This window comes from Sprattus sprattus (genome assembly GCF_963457725.1).
Source record: "Sprattus sprattus genome assembly, chromosome: 9".
Classification (NCBI taxonomy): Eukaryota; Metazoa; Chordata; class Actinopteri; order Clupeiformes; family Clupeidae; genus Sprattus; species Sprattus sprattus.
Window position 1 is genome coordinate 11,519,702 of NC_137928.1, and position 19,530 is coordinate 11,539,231.

General features: G+C 47.8%; 1 protein-coding gene across 1 annotated transcript in view; it reads right to left on the reverse strand.

Annotated features, from left to right (window-relative positions):
* The window catches only part of tiam1b (TIAM Rac1 associated GEF 1b), a gene marked incomplete at its 3' end in the record, with an annotated part of 31,812 nt that overhangs the window by 5,245 nt on the left and 7,037 nt on the right, over positions 1-19,530 (reverse strand). Inside the window, exons 6-18 of the mRNA XM_080845381.1 lie at positions 18,773-18,958; positions 17,125-17,271; positions 16,481-16,555; positions 15,451-15,621; positions 15,012-15,116; positions 14,296-14,377; positions 13,934-14,020; positions 11,786-11,998; positions 10,997-11,097; positions 3,442-3,648; positions 2,479-2,547; positions 1,182-1,307; positions 863-971 (exon numbers count right to left, since the gene is read on the reverse strand). Of these exons, the coding sequence (XP_080701507.1) occupies positions 863-971; positions 1,182-1,307; positions 2,479-2,547; positions 3,442-3,648; positions 10,997-11,097; positions 11,786-11,998; positions 13,934-14,020; positions 14,296-14,377; positions 15,012-15,116; positions 15,451-15,621; positions 16,481-16,555; positions 17,125-17,271; positions 18,773-18,958 (1,678 nt within the window). The remainder of the gene's footprint in view (positions 1-862; positions 972-1,181; positions 1,308-2,478; positions 2,548-3,441; positions 3,649-10,996; positions 11,098-11,785; positions 11,999-13,933; positions 14,021-14,295; positions 14,378-15,011; positions 15,117-15,450; positions 15,622-16,480; positions 16,556-17,124; positions 17,272-18,772; positions 18,959-19,530) is intronic.

The following is a 19,530-nucleotide window of genomic DNA, read 5'->3' on the forward strand; positions in this document are numbered from 1 at the left end:
CACATTTAGCGCCCAGGAAACCCTTCTGCCAAGTCTGGGGTTTAGGTAGTGATAAGCACATAAGATAACATCATAGAATAGACATGAAATAAAAGGATCAAATTGCAAATAAAAACAAAATATCAATTATCTTATGCTTCATAAGACAGATAACAGATACGGCCAGCGTCAGAACATGGTTAAATAGTTTAATAGTTAAAATGATATCTAGTATATTGAAAAAGCATTCAAATATTACCTCCGGCAAGTAATTTATGTTTTTGTTTACAATGTATTTATTTCAGCTCAGCCTTGGCTTTGAGCAATTCAACACGGACGATTTGACGCATTTGATTATTTTTTGACACCACTGCCCAAACCATCCGAGGCCAGACTAATGCCAATCAGTCACGCCTCAACACATCTGACATCTGCAGCCCAGTTAAATACGACACGCCATGTGATTGTCTTCCATGCGGAGCGTGTAAAAACAGCCCAACACCTGGGCACAACCTTGTGTCATGAACCAATTTTCACCGTCTCTGCACTTGACAGAGCTACGCAGACATCTGATACAGTCCATGGCACTCACAATCATGCGACTACTACATTTGTGTGTCACGATATCAGTCTCCATGTCAAGCCGTGTTTGTGTCTATATCAGTGTCTTTTGCTTTCTCCTGCGACTCAAAGCTATAGTCAGAAAACATGTTACGCAACAGGTGCCCTTTCGCTAAACACTCACAGCAACGGGGTCACGTGAGATATGTGAGGGGTCACGGTTAATGAGACTCTGCCTGAGGTCTTTAAGGGGCACTTTAACTGGGGTGGGTTGGCGTCACGCGGGGCGAGGAATGTCCATCTCTGGCGCTGATTTACGCACCTTTTACAAGGACCTTGGGGACTTTGGTGTGGCTGGCGCAGAAGGCGCTGTAGATCTTGAAGCGGTCGGCGTAGTAGAGGAAGGAGCCTCCCAGCGAGAAAAGGATTTTCTGAGAAAAGGGAGAAAAAGAAGAGGATAGGAGAGAGGGTGGGGGGAAAAGGGAGAAGAGAGAACAAGTTTAAAGGAGGAGTTCCATCTGCCAAAGGGTTGAGTAACACAGAACATATCCAGATGTCCACAACAGTGTCCCAATGTGATGCTCTGTTGTTCTGGACGGCATTTTCCGGTCTGTGGGTCATGTCGCGGGATTTGCGGTTACCTTGAACTGGTCTACCCGCTCCAGCTTCTCCAGGTCTGGGACCAGTCGGGTTCCGTCCTCCAAGGTTTTCAGGAACTCCACCTGGAACTCGATCATCTCGAGCAGGTTTCCAAAGAGCACATCCAGCTGTACAACAAAAAAAGGCAGAGACGTTTTAACCAGAGCAAGAATCCAGCAACCCACACTAGGAGGATGCATTTGTCATCCAGAATGTTGGATGACAAAGAGGAAATAATAGCTCTGTCAGTCTAGCCATGGATCCCTTCAAATCATCAATCATCAGTTTATTAATATATCAGCCAGGCAGAGAAATGAGTACATCGGCACATTGTTTGGAAATCCATCTCAATTACTAAAGCTAATGCCTTCACCACTACCATACACACACGCATTCAGACAGACACACACACCAGACACACACACTCACACACACACACACACACACACACACACACACACACACACACACACACACACACTCACACACCCAGTCATGCACACACCGACACACTAAAACCAACATCCACAGTGCCAGTGGCCAAAGAACAATACATGGCATGACTTTAAATAGAAGCCTCCTCTTGTGTGAATAATAAACATATTGTTCAGTGTGTGTGTGTGTGTGTGTGTCCGTGTGTTATAGCTGGCGCTGGTGCTAGTTTGATTTGCGGTGTGGGAGCCTCTCCTCTCCTCTGTGCGAACATGAAAGAGCTCCATCAGAAGAGTGCATGGAAACATCTGTCTTTTATTACAGCCATGCCTCTCGAGCGGCAGAGCTGGACACTCAACAGCTCTTTCCTCCCACACACACACGCACACACATGCGCGCGCGCACACACACACACACACACACACACACACACACACACGCGCACGCACGCACGCACACACACGCGCACACACACACACACACACATACATACACTCACATAAGCACACACATAAACAGCCTCCCTGACACACACACATGTATAAGCACCCATATACTTACTCACACATACACACACAGTTGCCTGCGTGCTCACACACACACACATACATACATACACACATACACACACACACACACACACACACACAGTCTATTCTGCCTTGGCACCTGATGCTCTATTATGCAATGCAGTTTCACACAGAAAAGGGATGAGCGTTCAGAACAATGCTGCAATTTCATTTGTTCCGCCCTCCCTCGTTCTGTCATGGCCTCCCTCACTCTCTCTCTCCCTCCCTCTCTTCCTTCATCCCTCCATCCCCCACCTGGACTCAAAGGCTTAGAGAGCAAGAATGATATTTGACATACCTCATCCTGCGTAAGGAAGGTCTCTTTCTGCAGCGGGGTTAAGTACCTCCCGATGAGACAATTAAGATCCTGGAGGATAAGAGCAGGGCAGAATGGTGTCACAGCATTGACAGTTTACACAGAGCAGAGGCAAACATCACGCGCGCACACACACACACACACACACACACACACACACACACACACACACAGAAAGAACCACACACACACACACACACACACAGTGAGACACGAATCCAATCGCCCCCACAGCAGTGTGGAGTCTTGGCATTAGTGCTTATTACCATGTCAGCTCCCAAGCATTTGGGCTGAGAGCAATAAGCAAGTTTGAGAGGCATTTAGACGATGATGAGATGGATGTTGCCTTTACATGAAATGTTTAAGCTTGAATTTCAGTAGAAGATTCAGTACTCACTTTGAAAAGAAGGCATCAATAATAGAATATTTTGAGGAGCTGAATAGTTGTCACATGTAACCCATTTTTACCCACTGATTTGAGGAATTGAAGCCTTAGAGACATTCAAAGAATAACTGTCACACACAAGCTAGTTTTAGTGTCATCGCTTGCCTGACAGTGGCAGGCCTTTTAATTATTGACCTCAACTCTCCTGCCTCTGTGGAATCAGCTCCTTCTGGGACCTTCTGTGTGCACTATTGTAGTCACAGTGAGTTTGTGTTTGTGGGTGTGTGAGCCCCAGTTCGGAGAGATTCACTGGGGGCCTTGATAAAGTTTGGGCACCCCAATGGCGCGCATGTGGCCTGTGCATATACCTAACCGTACACACACACACACACACACACACACAGCCTAATTCCATCCCACAGACCACAAGAGTAAACTAATACACGACGAGAGAGTTTACGTAAAGGTGGAGCAGCCACAAACAGATACACACTGTTGGGGGACAGACACAGAAACTGGACACAGGCCACGCAGAGACAGGCGGAGATAGGGCTACTTACTTTGACGTAGGTGCGCTCCGTCTCCACCAGCTCGCAGATGACCTTTCGGAGTTTGTCAGCATCGGAGAGTTGGCGGGCTGTGGCACTGGCGTTGGCACCGGGCGCCGGGCACAGCGCATCCGGGCTGGGCGAGGAGGAGGTGGCGGCACACTCGGACGGATTCATGTCATGGAGACTGCGGCAGAAAGCGGCGACTTGTTCCGTACTCTATGATGAGGAAGGACAGAAGGAGAAAAATGACAGCGAGAGATTAGACAGAGAGCAAGAAAACAAGCAGGACGACAGGAGAGAGGAGAAGAGAAGTCGAGGGAGAGAGAGCCGTCAACGAGAGTTCGTCATCACTTTTTCATGCCAGCGGATGAGAGGAGAAAAGAGAGAAACAGAGACAAGAGGAGAAGAGTGAGATTAATTAGGACAGCGGCATCTGCTCGGAAGAGTCAGCTCTCCCCCTTCAGCGTGAAACCGGAGGTGACTTACTGCACCACACACCCCGGCTGGCTCTCCTCTTCTCTCCTCTCCCTTCCTCTGCTTCTGGTTCGGCTTGATGGGGATTAATAAGCCAGGCTTCTAATGTCAGAGCCCCTCCAGCATCAGGACGGGGAGCGCTCGGAGGGAGATCTGAGCCAGAGCCATTTGCACTCACTTCTGCTATTCTGAGCTTCTGACAAATCACTCACTTCTCTCTTCACTTTTTCTTTTACTCTCTCACATTCCAACTGTCTTGCGCTCTCTCTCTCTCTCTCTCTCTCTATCTCTCCTTCCCTTCCACCTGCCGGGTGTTTTACCCAACTGTGACAGCTGGGAGGTGTACTGATCTGTTCGTCCATCTCTTTGCTCAGTTTCACATCAAAACATGAGGACTTGTCCGTGGTAAAGTGTTGCCTTGGAAACAGCAGAAGCAATTGACAGATCTGTTGTTGTTTCCAAAGCATTAACTGTCAAAACAGTGTATGACCATTGGGTCTGTGTGTATGGAGGGGGGGCTGCTTTGAAGCCACCTTCTCCTGGCTGGTTGAATCAGGAGGGCTCATCATGTTGTGATGGTTAATCTGGAAACCTCTCTGAAAGACGCTTTCAAGTACTTGGGAAACTCAGATTACAGTCCCCCTACAGTTGGGAACAGTCAGGTGCTTCAGCAGCCAGACTTGCTATTTTCATCTCCCCCAAGACAAATGATGAAAAACAAGAGAGCGGTTTAAGAGGTATCCCGTTTCTCAGTACACCAGGAGGACAAACAAACCGTACAAAAAATGAGAACACAATTAAAAGGGCTGAACGGACATGCTAGTTGTGTTGTTTTTAAATCTAAGGCTGTGGTTGGATAGACCAAAACCATGTTAATTCCAAACCACTTGACTGACTGCACTTACACTAAGCTACGTAATTATTGGACGGCAGATGTTATTGATGTGGGTCTTTAAATGTTGCTTGACACAAGCAATTGTTGGACAGCATTATGTCCTTTATCTCCAAAAGGATGGTTCGGTGTACCCTATATGCTCAAGGAGATAGAAAATAGAGGTATTAAGGCACCTTAGCTTAGCATTTAGAGAATTCATCCAGCTCTTGTCATGGCTGCCACTTAGATACTTCCAGGTCATTTCACTCAGTTAGGAACCTCCCAAAACAAAAAAGTCCATCTGACTGCAGTCTAAGACTCACTGATTTATAAATCTAATTAAGATGCCTAAACTGTTCCGCTTACTATGTGAGACCAACAACGTGTGAACAATACCACTGCAGTCATTAGATTTGGCTGTCTTCAAGAATATGCCAGAAGTCACTTCCCTTCCCACAGAAACTTCATAATCATGAGAGCGAGAAACAGTCCTCTCTCACTCTCTCTCTTGCATCAACGCTAAAGCCTTGAGCAAAGTCGGGGAGAAAGTCTAAAGAAAGAGAGAGAGTGAGAGCGAGGGAGGGAGAGGGAGAGGGGGAGAGAGAGAGAGAGAGAGAGAGGGAAAAGGGATGGATCACATAAAGAGAGACTCAGATCAAGGTAACAGTAGCCATCCTACACAAACAGCCTATAAATAGACCACAGCACTAGCCTGCCTGTCTGTTTTTCTTTCTTAGTGGAGGAGTCAGATTGAAATGCCCAATTTCACTGAGCAAAAACTGCAGTGGGAAGAACTGAAGAAGAAAGGAAAGCGCCTGAATGGCCAGACCACTTCATCACATTAAAAGTGAATAAGTCTTTTTGCCCACGTCTCTTTTAAATGAAGCCGTGAACAATACATGGAGGGGCACTTTCCCTTTTTCATTCATCTCAGGTTCAAAAGGACGTGTTGTTCGTTCGAGGCTGATTTCAGGGTGTGTTTCCTTGTTCCTTGCTCTTCCAGAAGTATACGCTTGAAGAGATTTAGAAGAAGTGAAAATAATAACTTTTTGTTGATTAATCAGTATTAGACAAAGAAGCTGCCAGTCAGCACTCTAGACGGCAATTCATCTGAAATGTTTCTAACTGGGCCACTGAATGTTTTTCTGAAATGTTTCTAATAAGGCCACTGAATGGTTTCAAATTATTGTCGCTCTCTGTGATTGTCAGCATAACGAAGTGACAAAAATACACATTATGGTGATAAGACAGTGATAAAAGTGATATGCCAGAGTCTTAGGAAACAGCTAGGGATTTCCACCAGTTACACAATCAACAGCCCAAGGGCTAAAAAATTAATATAGATTCGGAGTCCATGGTAAGAGTGTGGTGCACAACATGTGCACAACATGTGCACACACACATACACACACACACACACACACAGACACAGACACACACATTTGCACACGCACGCACACACGCACACACCCAAACAAACAAATATAAACACACACACACACACACACTTGTACATGCATCTACATACACACATACATATGCATCTGCATGCACACACCCACACAACACACAAAACGCAAACATTTCATCACACATTACGCATTCCTGGCACATACCTTTGTTTGCAATGGACTATAAATATTTGCTGAGATATTGATCTGAATTGACCTGATGACACAACAATTACATGACTGATGGACAGGGTTCTCTGACCACCACGCTGCTGCTAGTGTGCCCTACAGTAGCCTAGCATCACAAACACACACTCCCGGAACAGAGCAACTTCACACCACTGTCAGAGAGAAAGACACAAAGCAGAGCTCCACGACAGCCAAATGAGCTTAAAGTCTCAGCAGTTCAGAAGAGTCAGAGAGAGAGAAAGGGAGGGATAGTGAGAAACAGAGAGAGAGAGAGAGAGAGAGAGAGAGAAAGAGAGGCTCACCAAGTGCAGCATGTCATAGATGGACTCAGAGGAGCGCTTGCTGTGCCTGCTTCTCTTCAGGACGGACATGGCTTACTGACTACAGGAACGGCGGACGGAAGAAGAGTGAAGGGTGTGTGTATGTGTGTGTGTGTGAGAGAGAGAAAGAGAGATAGAGAGAGAGAGAGAAAGAGAAAAGAGGAAGACAGAGGAGGAGGAGGACAGGAGTCAACAGATAAAGTGGAAGAGCCAGCAGAGACTGATGAGGATGCGAATCGAGAAAGAAAAAAAAGGAAGAACCGCTGCCGTCTGCATTGAGCGCAGTCTCCACAGTTGTCACGCAGGAAGGAAGGAAAGCAGAAGGAATACAAAAAAGGCAAATCAAGCAGCCAACAGTCGTGACAAGGTATGGCAGCCAGCAGAAGTGGATAAGCCTCTTTTTCTCTCTCTCTCTCTCTTTCTCTCTCTGTTCGCCCACAACCACTTCCAACCCATCCAACTCCGTCTTCAGATGGGTTGAGAGACGCTATCGCTCTCTGCCTCCCTCCCTCGCTCCATCTCTCCTTCCCTCCCCTCTCCCTCTCTCCCTCCCTCCCTCACTGGCTGAGGGGCTGATGCTAGGTGCTGATGAGAGAGCGTGGGGGTGGCAGAGTCCAGCAGCGACTATAAACAAGGCATGAGAGAGAGAGAGCAAGAGAGAGAGAGAGAGGGAGGGAAGGAGAGAGGGGGGGGAAACAGAGAGAGAGAGAGAGAATGACAGACAGGGACCACAAACACACTAAGTGAACGAAGGGATGAAGAGAGGAAGACAGTGAGAGCAGAGAGAAACAGGGAGGAGAGGAAAGCATCCAGCAAGAGAGTGAGAGGCAGAGGGAGAGGGGGAGAGAAAAGGAGAGGGGGGTGGAGACTCCTCTCCTTTCCTTTCCTCTTCCTTCCACACACAAGGTTGCTGCTGCTGCTGTGTGCGACTGGCCGGGGTGAGGCACTCTGCAGCGGAATATCAATGCAGCCTTTGGAGGAGAGGAGGGGAGGAGAGGAGGAGAGAGAGAGGCTGCAGTAGTGGTGGGGGGAGATGGAGTGAAGTGGACAGGGGGGGTCTGCACAACACTGCAAAGCGGTGCCGAGGAAACGCATGAACTCCAAAACCGAGAGCTTAAACACGAGACTAGCGTAAACAACACCGGCCATCGCATCACTTTCTGCTTCTCAGCTTGCCCCACTTTTCACCCCCCCACCCCCCCGGCCCACACCTCTTCTCTCCCTCCTGGGGCATTCAGAAATGTGATCACAAGCTTTGAGTGAGCAGGTATCTCAGGCTGAAAACTCTCTGTGTTTCTGCTCAGTGCCCTAACAGACACGGCCCTATCTGGAGCCATGAGGGGTTCAATCCGGCGTCAGCTGGACGGGAGGCCCCCCGACAAACGGCTGCAAAGCCGATCCATAAGCTGTGAGCTGACATGCGAGGAATGCTTGAACCGTCCTCCAGACTGCTTGGGTCCTGTCCAGCCCTCAGGCCTCCATGCTGTGGATTCATGGCACTAAGAGCCTCCTTTGACAGTAAGGTGGTTACCAAGTGAGGTCATGGTTCAGTCATTTCCCCATTCATTGAAAATACAGACGTACAAGAACTAAAGAACTACGAGAACTAAATTGAGCTGTTAAGGCAAGATTAAATCCTGCTGACAGGCGCCTTCTTGTGTTCCCACAAGTTCTGTTCTAAATCTAATATTCCCTTTCTTGCAGCATAAGTCATAAATCTTCTCAAAGACAGCCACAGGATTGCTTTAGATCTCAAATCTAGATTTAACACAAAGTGGTGATACAAAATGTACACGGATAGGTTGAGAGGAGACACACACACACACACACGCATGCGCGCACAAACACACACACACAAGCACACACACACACTCGTGTCTCTGCACACAATGTCAAAACTAATGAAACGCTCTCCATCAGAGACCAGTTTTAACATGCAGCATTTTTACTGGCATGATGGCATTCAGGGATTACAGCCCTCCTCAAAAAACCATAACCGCACAAGCACACACACACACACACACACACACAATGAGAGCTGACAGGACAGCTTTGAAGGCATAACAAGCTCTTCACCAGCTTCCCACTCACCAGCATGTTCATTAGTGCATTTGTGTGGTCTGATATGAGCATTGCTCTCCGCTTCTACAGTCCACATAGTCCGTCCACTGACCCCGGCGCTGATCCTGGCCCTGTTGACTGTCACTCAAAGCAGCTGCATTTTAGGAAAGCTACACCTCTTTGACTAACTCCAGTCAGTGGTAAAGGCGCACACCGAGGGGAACAAAAGAGGCAGCTCTAATCTCACGGCAGTCTAATCTCACTAAAGTCACTGCATCGGCCTTTGGGGTTGAGCGAGGGCCTTTCTACGAATGCCAGCGAGACAGATCTGTGGCGGGTCAGACCTAAATCCCATTAGCTGCTGGATGGCGTGACATGTTATGTCAGAAGAGTAGAAGACTAAATGTTTGGTTGTTGCGCTGCATCTTTCTAAACGCGCTCCTAGCCGAGGGCTAGCTGTCGAGGTTCTAAGTCCGTGTAAAATTATCTCTCTCCAAAAGCCTGTCGCAGAAGCAAAACGACACATTTCTGAAATAAACATGTCACAGACACTTCGGTTAAAGGGAGCAGTGCACAGCTGAGGGTGAATTTTTATTTCATTAAAAAAAAATCCTTTTAAGAATCAGAATCTGGTCAGACAGTTGCTGCGCTTTTTTTTAATGTGTGGATGGTGCCACCGGCCCAGGGCAAGCTGCCCACCCCAGGGCTGACTGGGCATTCTGCACAAGACTCTGGCTGCTCTCCACATCTCTGACACAGCCTCCCTCCCCTCCCCTCCCCTCTTCTCTTCTCTTCTCTTCTCTTCTCTTCTCTTCTCTTCTCTTCTCTTCTCTTCTCTCCTCTCCTCTCCTCTCCTCTCCTCTCCTCTCCTCTCATCTCATCTCATCTCATCTCCTCTCCTCTTCTCTCTTCTCTTCTCTTCTCTTCTCTTCTCTATTCTCCTCTCCTCTCCTCTCCTCTCCTCTCCTCACCCTCTCTCCTCACCCTCTCTCCTCTCCTCTCCTCTCCTCCCCCCTCCTGTCCTCTCTCCTCTCCCTCTCTCCTCCCCCCTCCTGTCCTCTCCTCTCCTCTCCTCTCCTCTCCTCTCCTCTCCTGTCCTCTCTCCTCTCCTCTCCTCTCCTCTCCTCCCTCTCCTCCCCCCTCCTGTCCTCTCTACCCTCCTCCATTCCCTCAGACTACATGATTAGAGGGAAGGAAAGAGACAGCAGGTCTGCGGATGAGAGTGGGAACGTGTATGCCAATAATCAATCCTGTCCTACCCTAGGAGCTTGGAGTGCCCCATCTGTCCGATGACTGGCCCCAGCTCAGGCCCCAGACCTGGGTTGACGGACTGCCAATGGTTGGGAGAAGCGACCCTTGCCAGCTGTAATCTTGTTTAGCACATTGGTCCTCCCAGGGCCTTGTCATAGAGGGAGTCGAGAGATCAGTCAACTCCCCATTATCTGCAGACCCCGATCGGCCATTTTAACCAGCACACACATGTGGTTCTCAGTTACAGTTTGTGGTTGTTTCCGAAACACTTTTCTTTTTCTTTCTGATGTGCTCAAATCTGTTGAACCTCACATCTCCAGTCTCAACTCAACAATATGCATTTTACTCAGATGAATGAACACAATATCCATATTCTTCTCGATGTTATTTCATCACAGCGGTCTCTGGCCGGTCCAAAATATTCCTTTAGTGTCCGTTGGGGTCAGAGCAAACATCTGTCTAGATGACAATCTTAATTACCACATATTATCAACCAATAAGTAGACAGGCCTAATCAAAGTGGCAAGCAATTATTTTAGCTGATTGCTTCAAACTCTGTCATTATCCTGTTCTCTCTCCCCCCCTCGGTTTTGATATGAAGTGCTCAGACAGATGCAACGTGTGCCGCAGTCTCCGACTCCTGCCAATGCAGAGCCTGCTGCGGAGAGATGCGACTGAAGATGAGACCGAGCGAGCGAGACGCACAGAGGCTCACTGTGCTCTGAGACACTCGGAAATCGAGATTGTCAACACGAGGCGTTCCGCTCCGCTCTGCCAATATGCCAACATGCGCTTGGCAGATGGCATGATTCCTGGAGGGCAGAGCAGAGGGGTTGAAGGAGGAGGGGAAGATGGTGGCACCCTAGACCCTGTGAAAACCCCAACAACCGGAGTCGTTCCAAGCTTGGGATTCAGATGAGGTGACGTGCTCGGAAATTCCTTACCTTTCCAAAGTCGTCGGATTCGCTGAAGATCTCGGAGTCGTCGTCCAGGCTGTCTCCGGAGGTCTCTAGAATAAGGCCGACTCCATCGTCGAGGATTTCCTCTGCGAGAGGCAAACAAAAAGGAGTGAGTGAAAAAATATCGAGCCGTGATCTCTTAAAACCCTCTTCAAACAGCACATAAGACCCCATAAACCACTGCTGTCATCCCAACTCTAACACTGTGCGTCAGGCTGTGTTTCAGCACATGAAACAATAAACCCAAAATATGTAAAAGGGGGTCAATTTACTGATGTAGGAGTCATTTAAATATTTTGGCAGGCACATTCAACTCAAGTCAGAAGAGATGGTGGGTGGACAATGAACCCTCTCTCAAACCTATCATTTAGAATATGATCTAAATTGATATAGTTAAACTCTCCTTAACTAAAGACCATGGGCCTGATGGAGGATTGTCAGTGGGGAGAGGTTTCATTCAGATTTATATAAATCTTCCAACCACAAAATGAATGGTTATTATGATAATCAGCCAATTAACATCTGACTGGGTGGGTCAAATTTAGGGATTTAGATGTTATTCAAAAGATCCAACTCGGACTCACTGCTATGACAGAGGCAGCTTAGCGGGCAATTTGACAAACCTCAGAAATGGACCTCAGACCTGAGCTCCAAGCACTGTATTCTACTCGTACTACTTAACGGCCATATTGTGGTATACCAGAGCATTTTCATAAAACATAGTCTCTAGGCACCACTAGACCAGCTCCCTTTCGCCCATGGCGTCAGACTCACCCTGGCTCTGCGAGAAGATGTCGGTGTAGAGTTCCTCGGCAGCATCGGAGCGCCGTGGCGGCAGGTAGCAGAGCTGTCGGCGCTCCACGGGGGGCAGGGCGCTGACAGTCAGCGCCAGTGAGGCCTGCGAGAAGGCCACCTTCATGTCGGCGAAGGTCAGGCTGCTGGAGGGCTTCCCGTTCAGCTGCAGGATCTCATCTCCCGCATTCAGACCTGCAGCGGGGAGCGAGGGAAGATGCATGAGGATCCACACAAGGTCATACCCAGCATAGAGGAAGCATAGCAAGCATTGCTTAAAAGAAATAACCAAATACAGTTCATCCAAGTAGGACTGTCTCAAAAGACCAAACTAAATCCTGACAAGAATGTGGATCATTATGAGTCTATGAGTAAACTTCCACCAACGCTTTGGAGGGCAAACAGCCCTTTCAAATCTCTAGGAAAACCTCTGAGGTTTCTTTCTAAGGTCTAAATAGACTAATAATGGATGCTGTATGCTTTGTGAGCTGTCACAACATGCTAGCACAGCCTCGATAAGGTACTGAGGTGATTAAATGAAGCATAAAGCAGTCCTTTAATATATAATACAATATGGGAATCGATAAAACAGAATACTAAAACTTAATATGGTACACAAACCTTTTCAATAGCTAGTGAGACTATACTAGTTATATTAGTAGTAGGACGTCAGAATGTGACGTTGATATGTGTACATTTGAAAAGCAAATGATGTCATTTTTAAGGTGAAAGTAAAGTTAAACGTCTCAGAGACCTAGCAGCAATTGAAAAAGGTCCTTGACTAGAAATGGAATAGCAGCAGATCAATTTTTCTCTTTTTATTCTCCCCCCTCCACCCCTCTCTCTCTTTTTCTTATTAATCTTTCATCAAACCCACTGTTTCTCCCTTGCTTTGGGGCGATCGTCAAATCTTTCTCATCAGTCAGAATCGCAGAGGCCTGCGCATCAATTCTAACCCAATTAGAGCGCCGTCAGACACCAAAGCAAAACATCACCAGGAACGTGACCTTGCGCTGAACCGAATACTGCGCACACACACACACACACACACACACACACACACACACACACACACAGACACACACAGACACACACAGACACACACACACACACACAAACACACACACACACACACACACACACACACACACAAACACACACACACACAACACACACACACACACACACACACACACACACACACACACACACACACACACACACACACACACACACTCCACTGCTGCAGCCCACCTTCTGCCTCACTGCTGCTCACATCACAGCAGAAAGCATGCAGGCAACACTCACAGGCCTCGGCCCCCCCTGCGAAATGGCAAGCATGGCGAGGGTGGCATCGCGTGGCCTCACGCTTGCCAGCAAATCACATCGGCCAGCGCCACCGTGCATACAATTTGAGGATTTTGGCAGCTGGGCCAACATCTTATGGCAGGCAAACTCAATGTGCAGGGGTTGACCACTTGGAAGAGCACGTATGGCAACATGGGCATGAACAAGCGGGTGCCTCGTACGGCAGGGCTGTTGAGCAACACCAGTGGCTCTAAGGAACACAAAGCAGAATGCTAGCCGTGCCGGGCCCCTCCAGCATCACACACACTACCGGAAGACAGAAGGCCCGGTTCTCCAGTGGTGTCTCCCTCGTTTCCCAGCCCTCTCCGCCTCTCTGGTCCTCTCTCCTTCCGCTGCTCCTGCCTCCACAGTTCAGCATTAGTCACCGCGCCTTTCTAATTCCAGACTCCAGGAAGGCACTGCAGGGGCGCCTCGCTCAGCTCAGCTCAGCTGTTGTGTAACACGGAGCTGGGAAGCAGGCAGCACCACAAATAACTGGAGGGGGGAGCCGCCTAATAGATGGGAGCCTGATTCTGTCTCCTGCAGCGCTTTACACTTCAGAAGAAAAAAGGGGGGAAGAAACGAGAGAGAGAGAAAGGGATGGAGGGAGACTTTCAAGGGCTAATAGAGAAGGAGCCTTAGATGGACTTTTCCTTCCCACCTTACTACACAGAGAGAGGAAGAAAGAGACTGAGAGAGAGAGAGAGAGAGAGAGAGAGAGAGAGAGAGAGAAAAAATGTCATTAAGAGGAGGCTAATTAGACAGGTGGGAGAGGTAATATACCTTTGGCAAATGCTAATCCTCCCGCCCTCACATCAGTGATATAGAGCTGCTGCACGCCGTCCTCCTCCACCACAGAGATAGAGAAACCTGGTGGAGAGAGAGAGAGAGGGAGAGGGGGGGAGGACGACAGGAGATAGAGAGACAGTGAGATGGAAGTGAAATGTGAGAAAGGAATAAGGTACAGAGGTTAGTAATTGTGGGTGAGGAAATGGAGAGATATGGAGAATGGCAAACGTAAGACAGCAGTCAGAGTTGAGCCAAAAGAAAGGATGCATTCGATTTTAGATGAAGAAACTCAACAGGAATTCAAGAGAAATACACTTATTGTAAAATATAAAGCCAGTTATGAATTTGGAGCTCACCATAGCCGATCATGCAGGACTCGTCACGGTCAAACTGCACAACCTTTTTGATTTTGGAGCAGAGCTCAATCTCCTTGTAGAGCTGTGGATGGATATATGAAATCATTCAATGATAATTCGTTCACACACCAAACAGAAAGTAAGACTCATTTATATTCTAGCAAGGAGGCTACTGACAGTCTGAACCAAGCCTTTGATTTCTCTGCATTCAAAACATGCAAACTGGAGGATGACCTCAAAACATTTCGAAAGCAAGGCAATTACCACTGAGTAGCTCTGGCTGAATAACCCAAGTCTGTTTTAATTTTGCTAATTAAAACAGCACAAGATGAGCCCTAACGAATGAAGATATGTAACATACGTACCAGACCGAGTTAAAAAACACAGTTTGGTTTATCAGTCAGCTCACTAATCAGACCCTGTAAATGGCTCATAAAGCATACTAAAAGACCACTTAGTCATAGCACTGGAGGTTAAAATGTGTCCTCGAACTGAGAATCACACTCGGCTCTTAAGAAAAAAGTGATGTAAGGGACTGAACGTGTTGGCACGATGCTCGCTAGCCGGAATAGAGAGGCAGATCTTTGAGCGTGTGAAAATGCAGCTCGAAGCTCAAAGCTGACAGTTAGGAATTGGGTTAAGGAGCACAGTAGGGGGGAGCATCGAAGGAGAGATCAGCCAGGGCGGTTTCCCAAAAAATCTGGTCTCACACTCACCAGGTCGTACACGTCCTCCTCTGGTTTGGGAATGTAGAACTGCACTTGGTTCTCTATTAGGAACTTGAGGCGCAGATAATGCTTGGTGGCATCCAGCTGGTGGGCCTATGGTGGTGACAAAGAGAGATGGAGAGAGGTTTAGGAGTTCTCATCCGAACTTCCATCAAACCAGACGGATATGATTTAAGATTTACAACTTTTCAAAACATGCAATCATACGCCTTATTACGTCAACCTCTTAAGATTAATAAGAGGGCGCCGCGTGCATTTTAAAGTTTTGGTCTGATCCTTAAAGCATCCTGAAACTTCCTTGCCTTACTTAATGCCCTTTAACTCAGTCTCAAAGCACATTTCATGTGAGCAGAAAGCAAAAAAGTGTTTGACTGTCAGCTGTAATGTAGGAGCAGTTCTGGTAGCTGCCTCCAGCTTGCAGTATTACCTTGCAGATGGATTCGAGGGCATCCAGGACGGACTCGCCCGGCTGGATGATGGCTAGCACCGGCTGGTCGTTTGGCAGGCAGACCCAGGAGGGCGTGAGGTGGTCTGAGGCCCAGATGTCATGCTCTGTGTTGTGCCTCGGAAGGCTCTTCGCAGGTACCTCATCATCCTTCTGCGGGATACAACAGACAGGAAATGAGACATAGTACTGGAGGAAAAAGGACTATTTCATCATGTCTTTCTGTTCTGAAGTTCTGAAGAATAATTCTTAATATGGCAAAAAGGGACCCTTTTGAGTTTGACATATAAGTACCGTCTGTGCATTCAAACTCCTGAATGGCCAAGCCTGAAACTATCATTAACTTTATGGTCCAGTTAATAGGAAGGGAAATCCAACCCGCATATATTACTTTTTATATTCTCTGACATTTTATTGGCACAAAGGGAACTATAATTAGCCAAATATGGCCAATAAATGCCATGACATTTATAGCCAGCCTCTGGGTAGCCTATGGGGGGGTGGGACAGAGTGGTGGGGTTTCTGTACGCTTTTTCTTGGGGTTGCATGTTACGAGGAAAACCAACTGTTTCTCTTCTCTTTATAATTTTAGGGGCTGCTCAACAGGTGAAAGCGTCCATGATGATTTGTCCTACGCGTTACATCACAATTCTCTACAACAGAGAGGACCCGCTATTCCAATATGGCCATGTGCCCATTTAATCTATTCTAATCACTAAGCCAACCCCAGCGGCAGGTAAATGTGAAACGAGTCCGGCCCTTATCTGGCACTGATGAACCGCATCCATGCCACGTAAGGGCCAGACCCGTGCCACGGGCTGCTGCTCTCTTTAGGGAAATCACCCTCCCAGATGCCAACAAAACAAAGCCCCATTCCATTAATCCAGAGCTTGGGTACCACCCCTGATCGGAGCAGCTATTTCTGCCGCCGAGACCGCCTCACGCCCTCATCCTGTGATGGATGCATGGGTGACTGTTTTACGGGTGGAAAGATTGATCGCCTCCCACTTACCGCGGCCTCCCGCACTGCGTCCTCAAACATGCCGTCCAGAGGCTTCTTAGCTGGCTCCTCTCCATCTGCAAACACCTGCCAAAGGGAAGGAAGATAAATAGACTGCACTCGCTTAAATATCTGGGCTTCCACACAGCTTGTGGGCAGCTCAGGCGTTCGGCAGTTACACCGAATAAAAATAAGTACGACAAAATTGAATACGTTCGAAAAGAACATCGCAACTGATGGCAGGGCACAAGACAGTTTTTTTTCATGGAAGTTGTATATTTATTGCAAAAGGATTTGTGGCCTGCTAAATGTTTCAGTAAATCACATCGTCTGGACTCAAGTTTTAAAAAAGATATAAGGGATATTCTGTGATTATGTCCTTAAAACTAAATGTAGTGAATAGTCTCTGTCAGGTGTGGCTGGCTGTCTTCGTATGGAAACCCAAAACAAACAGTAGCATGGCTGGAAGCTCTGTCTCAACTCCGAGACCCATTCAGCAGCAGTGGTGTTTCTGTCTGTTTGTTTTTTGCTTGATCTTTTGTCTTTCATATTTTTTCTTTTGTGTTGTTTGCTTGCCTTCTGTAAAGCCTCTTTGGGTACTACAAAAAGTGCTATAGAAATTCGAATTATTATCATTATTAGTAACAGTAGCAGACCTGGTTGATGCTGGGGTGTCCTTTTGTCTTCTTCTTTGAGGTGGTGTCCAGGCCCCAGAGGGAGGAGAACCTGCTCTTGCGCTTACTGGCCGAGCGCGACATGGCGTTGGTGCGTCTCCTCACACCGCTCTCTGTGCGAGCTGCGACCTATAGGAACCAAAACACACCAAAACTGAGAACTGAGGGGAAAAAAGGGTGGCTTAATAGTTCTGTTTCTACTGAAAGCAGAAGGGGTCCCTAGGCTGATAAAATGGTTCTCAGTGGAATGGATCCTCTATGATTTCAGAGTTCATGTCCCCAGCCCGACCATAGGGAGCTGGATGTTCTGGAGCGTTTTAATTTAGTTAACGTGTAGCCCGGCGTAATACGCATTAGTGCAAGTGACATGGGGGTGTTTACAGCTGCAGTGGCTCTTTCAGGCATGAAGCAACCTTGCAAGATGAAACGCTGTGGCAAGAAAACGACATAAACACATTTTGTAAACTTAATTATAAATCACACTATGCATCTATCAAACATCTTCAATCAGCCGAGGCAACACACATTCAAGGCGCTCCAAATGATATAAATTAGAGCAGGCTGGTAATGCCATTCAGATGAGCTCGGCAGAAATGAAAACACAGGGCAATAAATACAAAACGCAGTATGGCTGCTGCCCTGTCACTCTCACACTGCATAACGCCTGCAGATGTTAATAGACTCTGGCAGCTCTAGGCTACCACTCAAACGAGTGCAAAGAGGCCCTTTCCTCTCGATCAGATAGCGTCTTGGCCCGTATTTGAAGGCATACAGTGTTGTTGCGAAACTGAGTGCATTAGGCGACGGCACTTAAGGGAGCACAGACAGGGACAGACCTGTCCAAATAAGAGTCCTCCAGTTCACTGAGAGAGAGCTCTGCTTCAGTCTCTCCCTTCCTGCTGATTTTACTAAAGCACCCTCATTTTCTTTAATTTTATGAGAGGGAGGGAGAGCGGGGGGTGGAGAGAGAGAGAGAGAGAGAGGGGGAGAAAGAGAGGGAGAGGGAGGGAGTGCACAAAAGGGAGGGAGAGAGAGAAAGAGAAAGAAAGGGAAATTGTTCGAGATAGAGACTGAGTAGAGATCAGACAAAGACAGAAAATTAAAAAGCAGAGATAGAGAGAGAAAGAGGGATTAACAGAGAGAGACATACAGAGAAAGGCAATGACTAATGGAATCATTTAAATGGCAAATTCAGAGAGAACCTAAAAAGCTGCTTGTGGTTGCTTTTCAGTAGGCGAGTCCAATCCAGCATCCTCAAATGCCCACGCCGGCAGAAGCCTACGCATGTGCCCTCCTTCATAAATATACAACTCCTATTGATCCGTGAACGAAATATATCCTGGCAACCAACGCTTCAGGACTCAGAATCAATTATCTAATCTGTCTAGAGGCTGCCAAACCTGACTGGGCGTAAAGCAACAGGTGTCCTCAGATAGCAAGAGTTTAAAAATAGACAAAATATCTGCTGACCTACTTTGGTGAAGACTTAATACATGCTTCACTTATTTTCTAGAGATGGATCTATATGATGCAGAGTCTGTCTATGTCTATCTACATGATGCCAGTGTATGTAGTGTCATGATCATGGCTAGTACATGCTACGGTATAATAATTTGGTGACATGTCTTACCAGGGCGTGGAAGGAGGACACGGAGAAGATGCCCAGGCGGCCCATGGCCAGTTTGGTGGGACGGGAGGCGAAGGCCAGCAGGCGTTTGGGGTTGGGAAGCTCGCCGCCCTGCAGGCTGGCCAGGTAACAGCGGAAGCGGAACAGGTCCATGTGGAACTGCTCCAGGTTCTGTTCCCACAGGAAGATCTGCACGGAGAGAGGAAGAAGAATGGTGAGTGTGTATGAGATAGAAGGTGGGAGACAGAGAGCGAGAGGAGAGACAGAATTAGAGAAACAGCCACTGCCAAAGTCCACACAGCAGGCACTAAGGGGGGGTGGGGGGGGGGGGGTTACACAGGGTTTGCTCTGCCAAGTGTGATAACATTGTATGGGGCCACACAACCCTCCAGGAACAATGTTGTTTGTTTGGGGTTTTAAGGGCAGAGGGACAGAGGCCAGGCCTTTTGTATCCATCCTTCTCTTTCTCACACTCACTCTCTCTTTCTTTCTTTCTGTCTTTGTCTTTCTTTTTTTCTCCTCTGCTCACTCTAGAAACCCTCAGCTCCACTTCCCAGTAGACGCTGGCGACCGGCTCTCCACCTGTCCTGCATGTTCTTCAGGGGCAGTGGGGCAGAGGCACCACGCAGCCAGTCACTGGGCCTCCTTCCCTCCCCTCCCTACGTCCTCCTCCTCCTCCTCCTCTTTCCCTCTCTCTTACTCCCTCCATCCCTCCCCTCCCTACGTCCTCGTCCTCCTCCTCTTTCCCACTCCCTTACTCC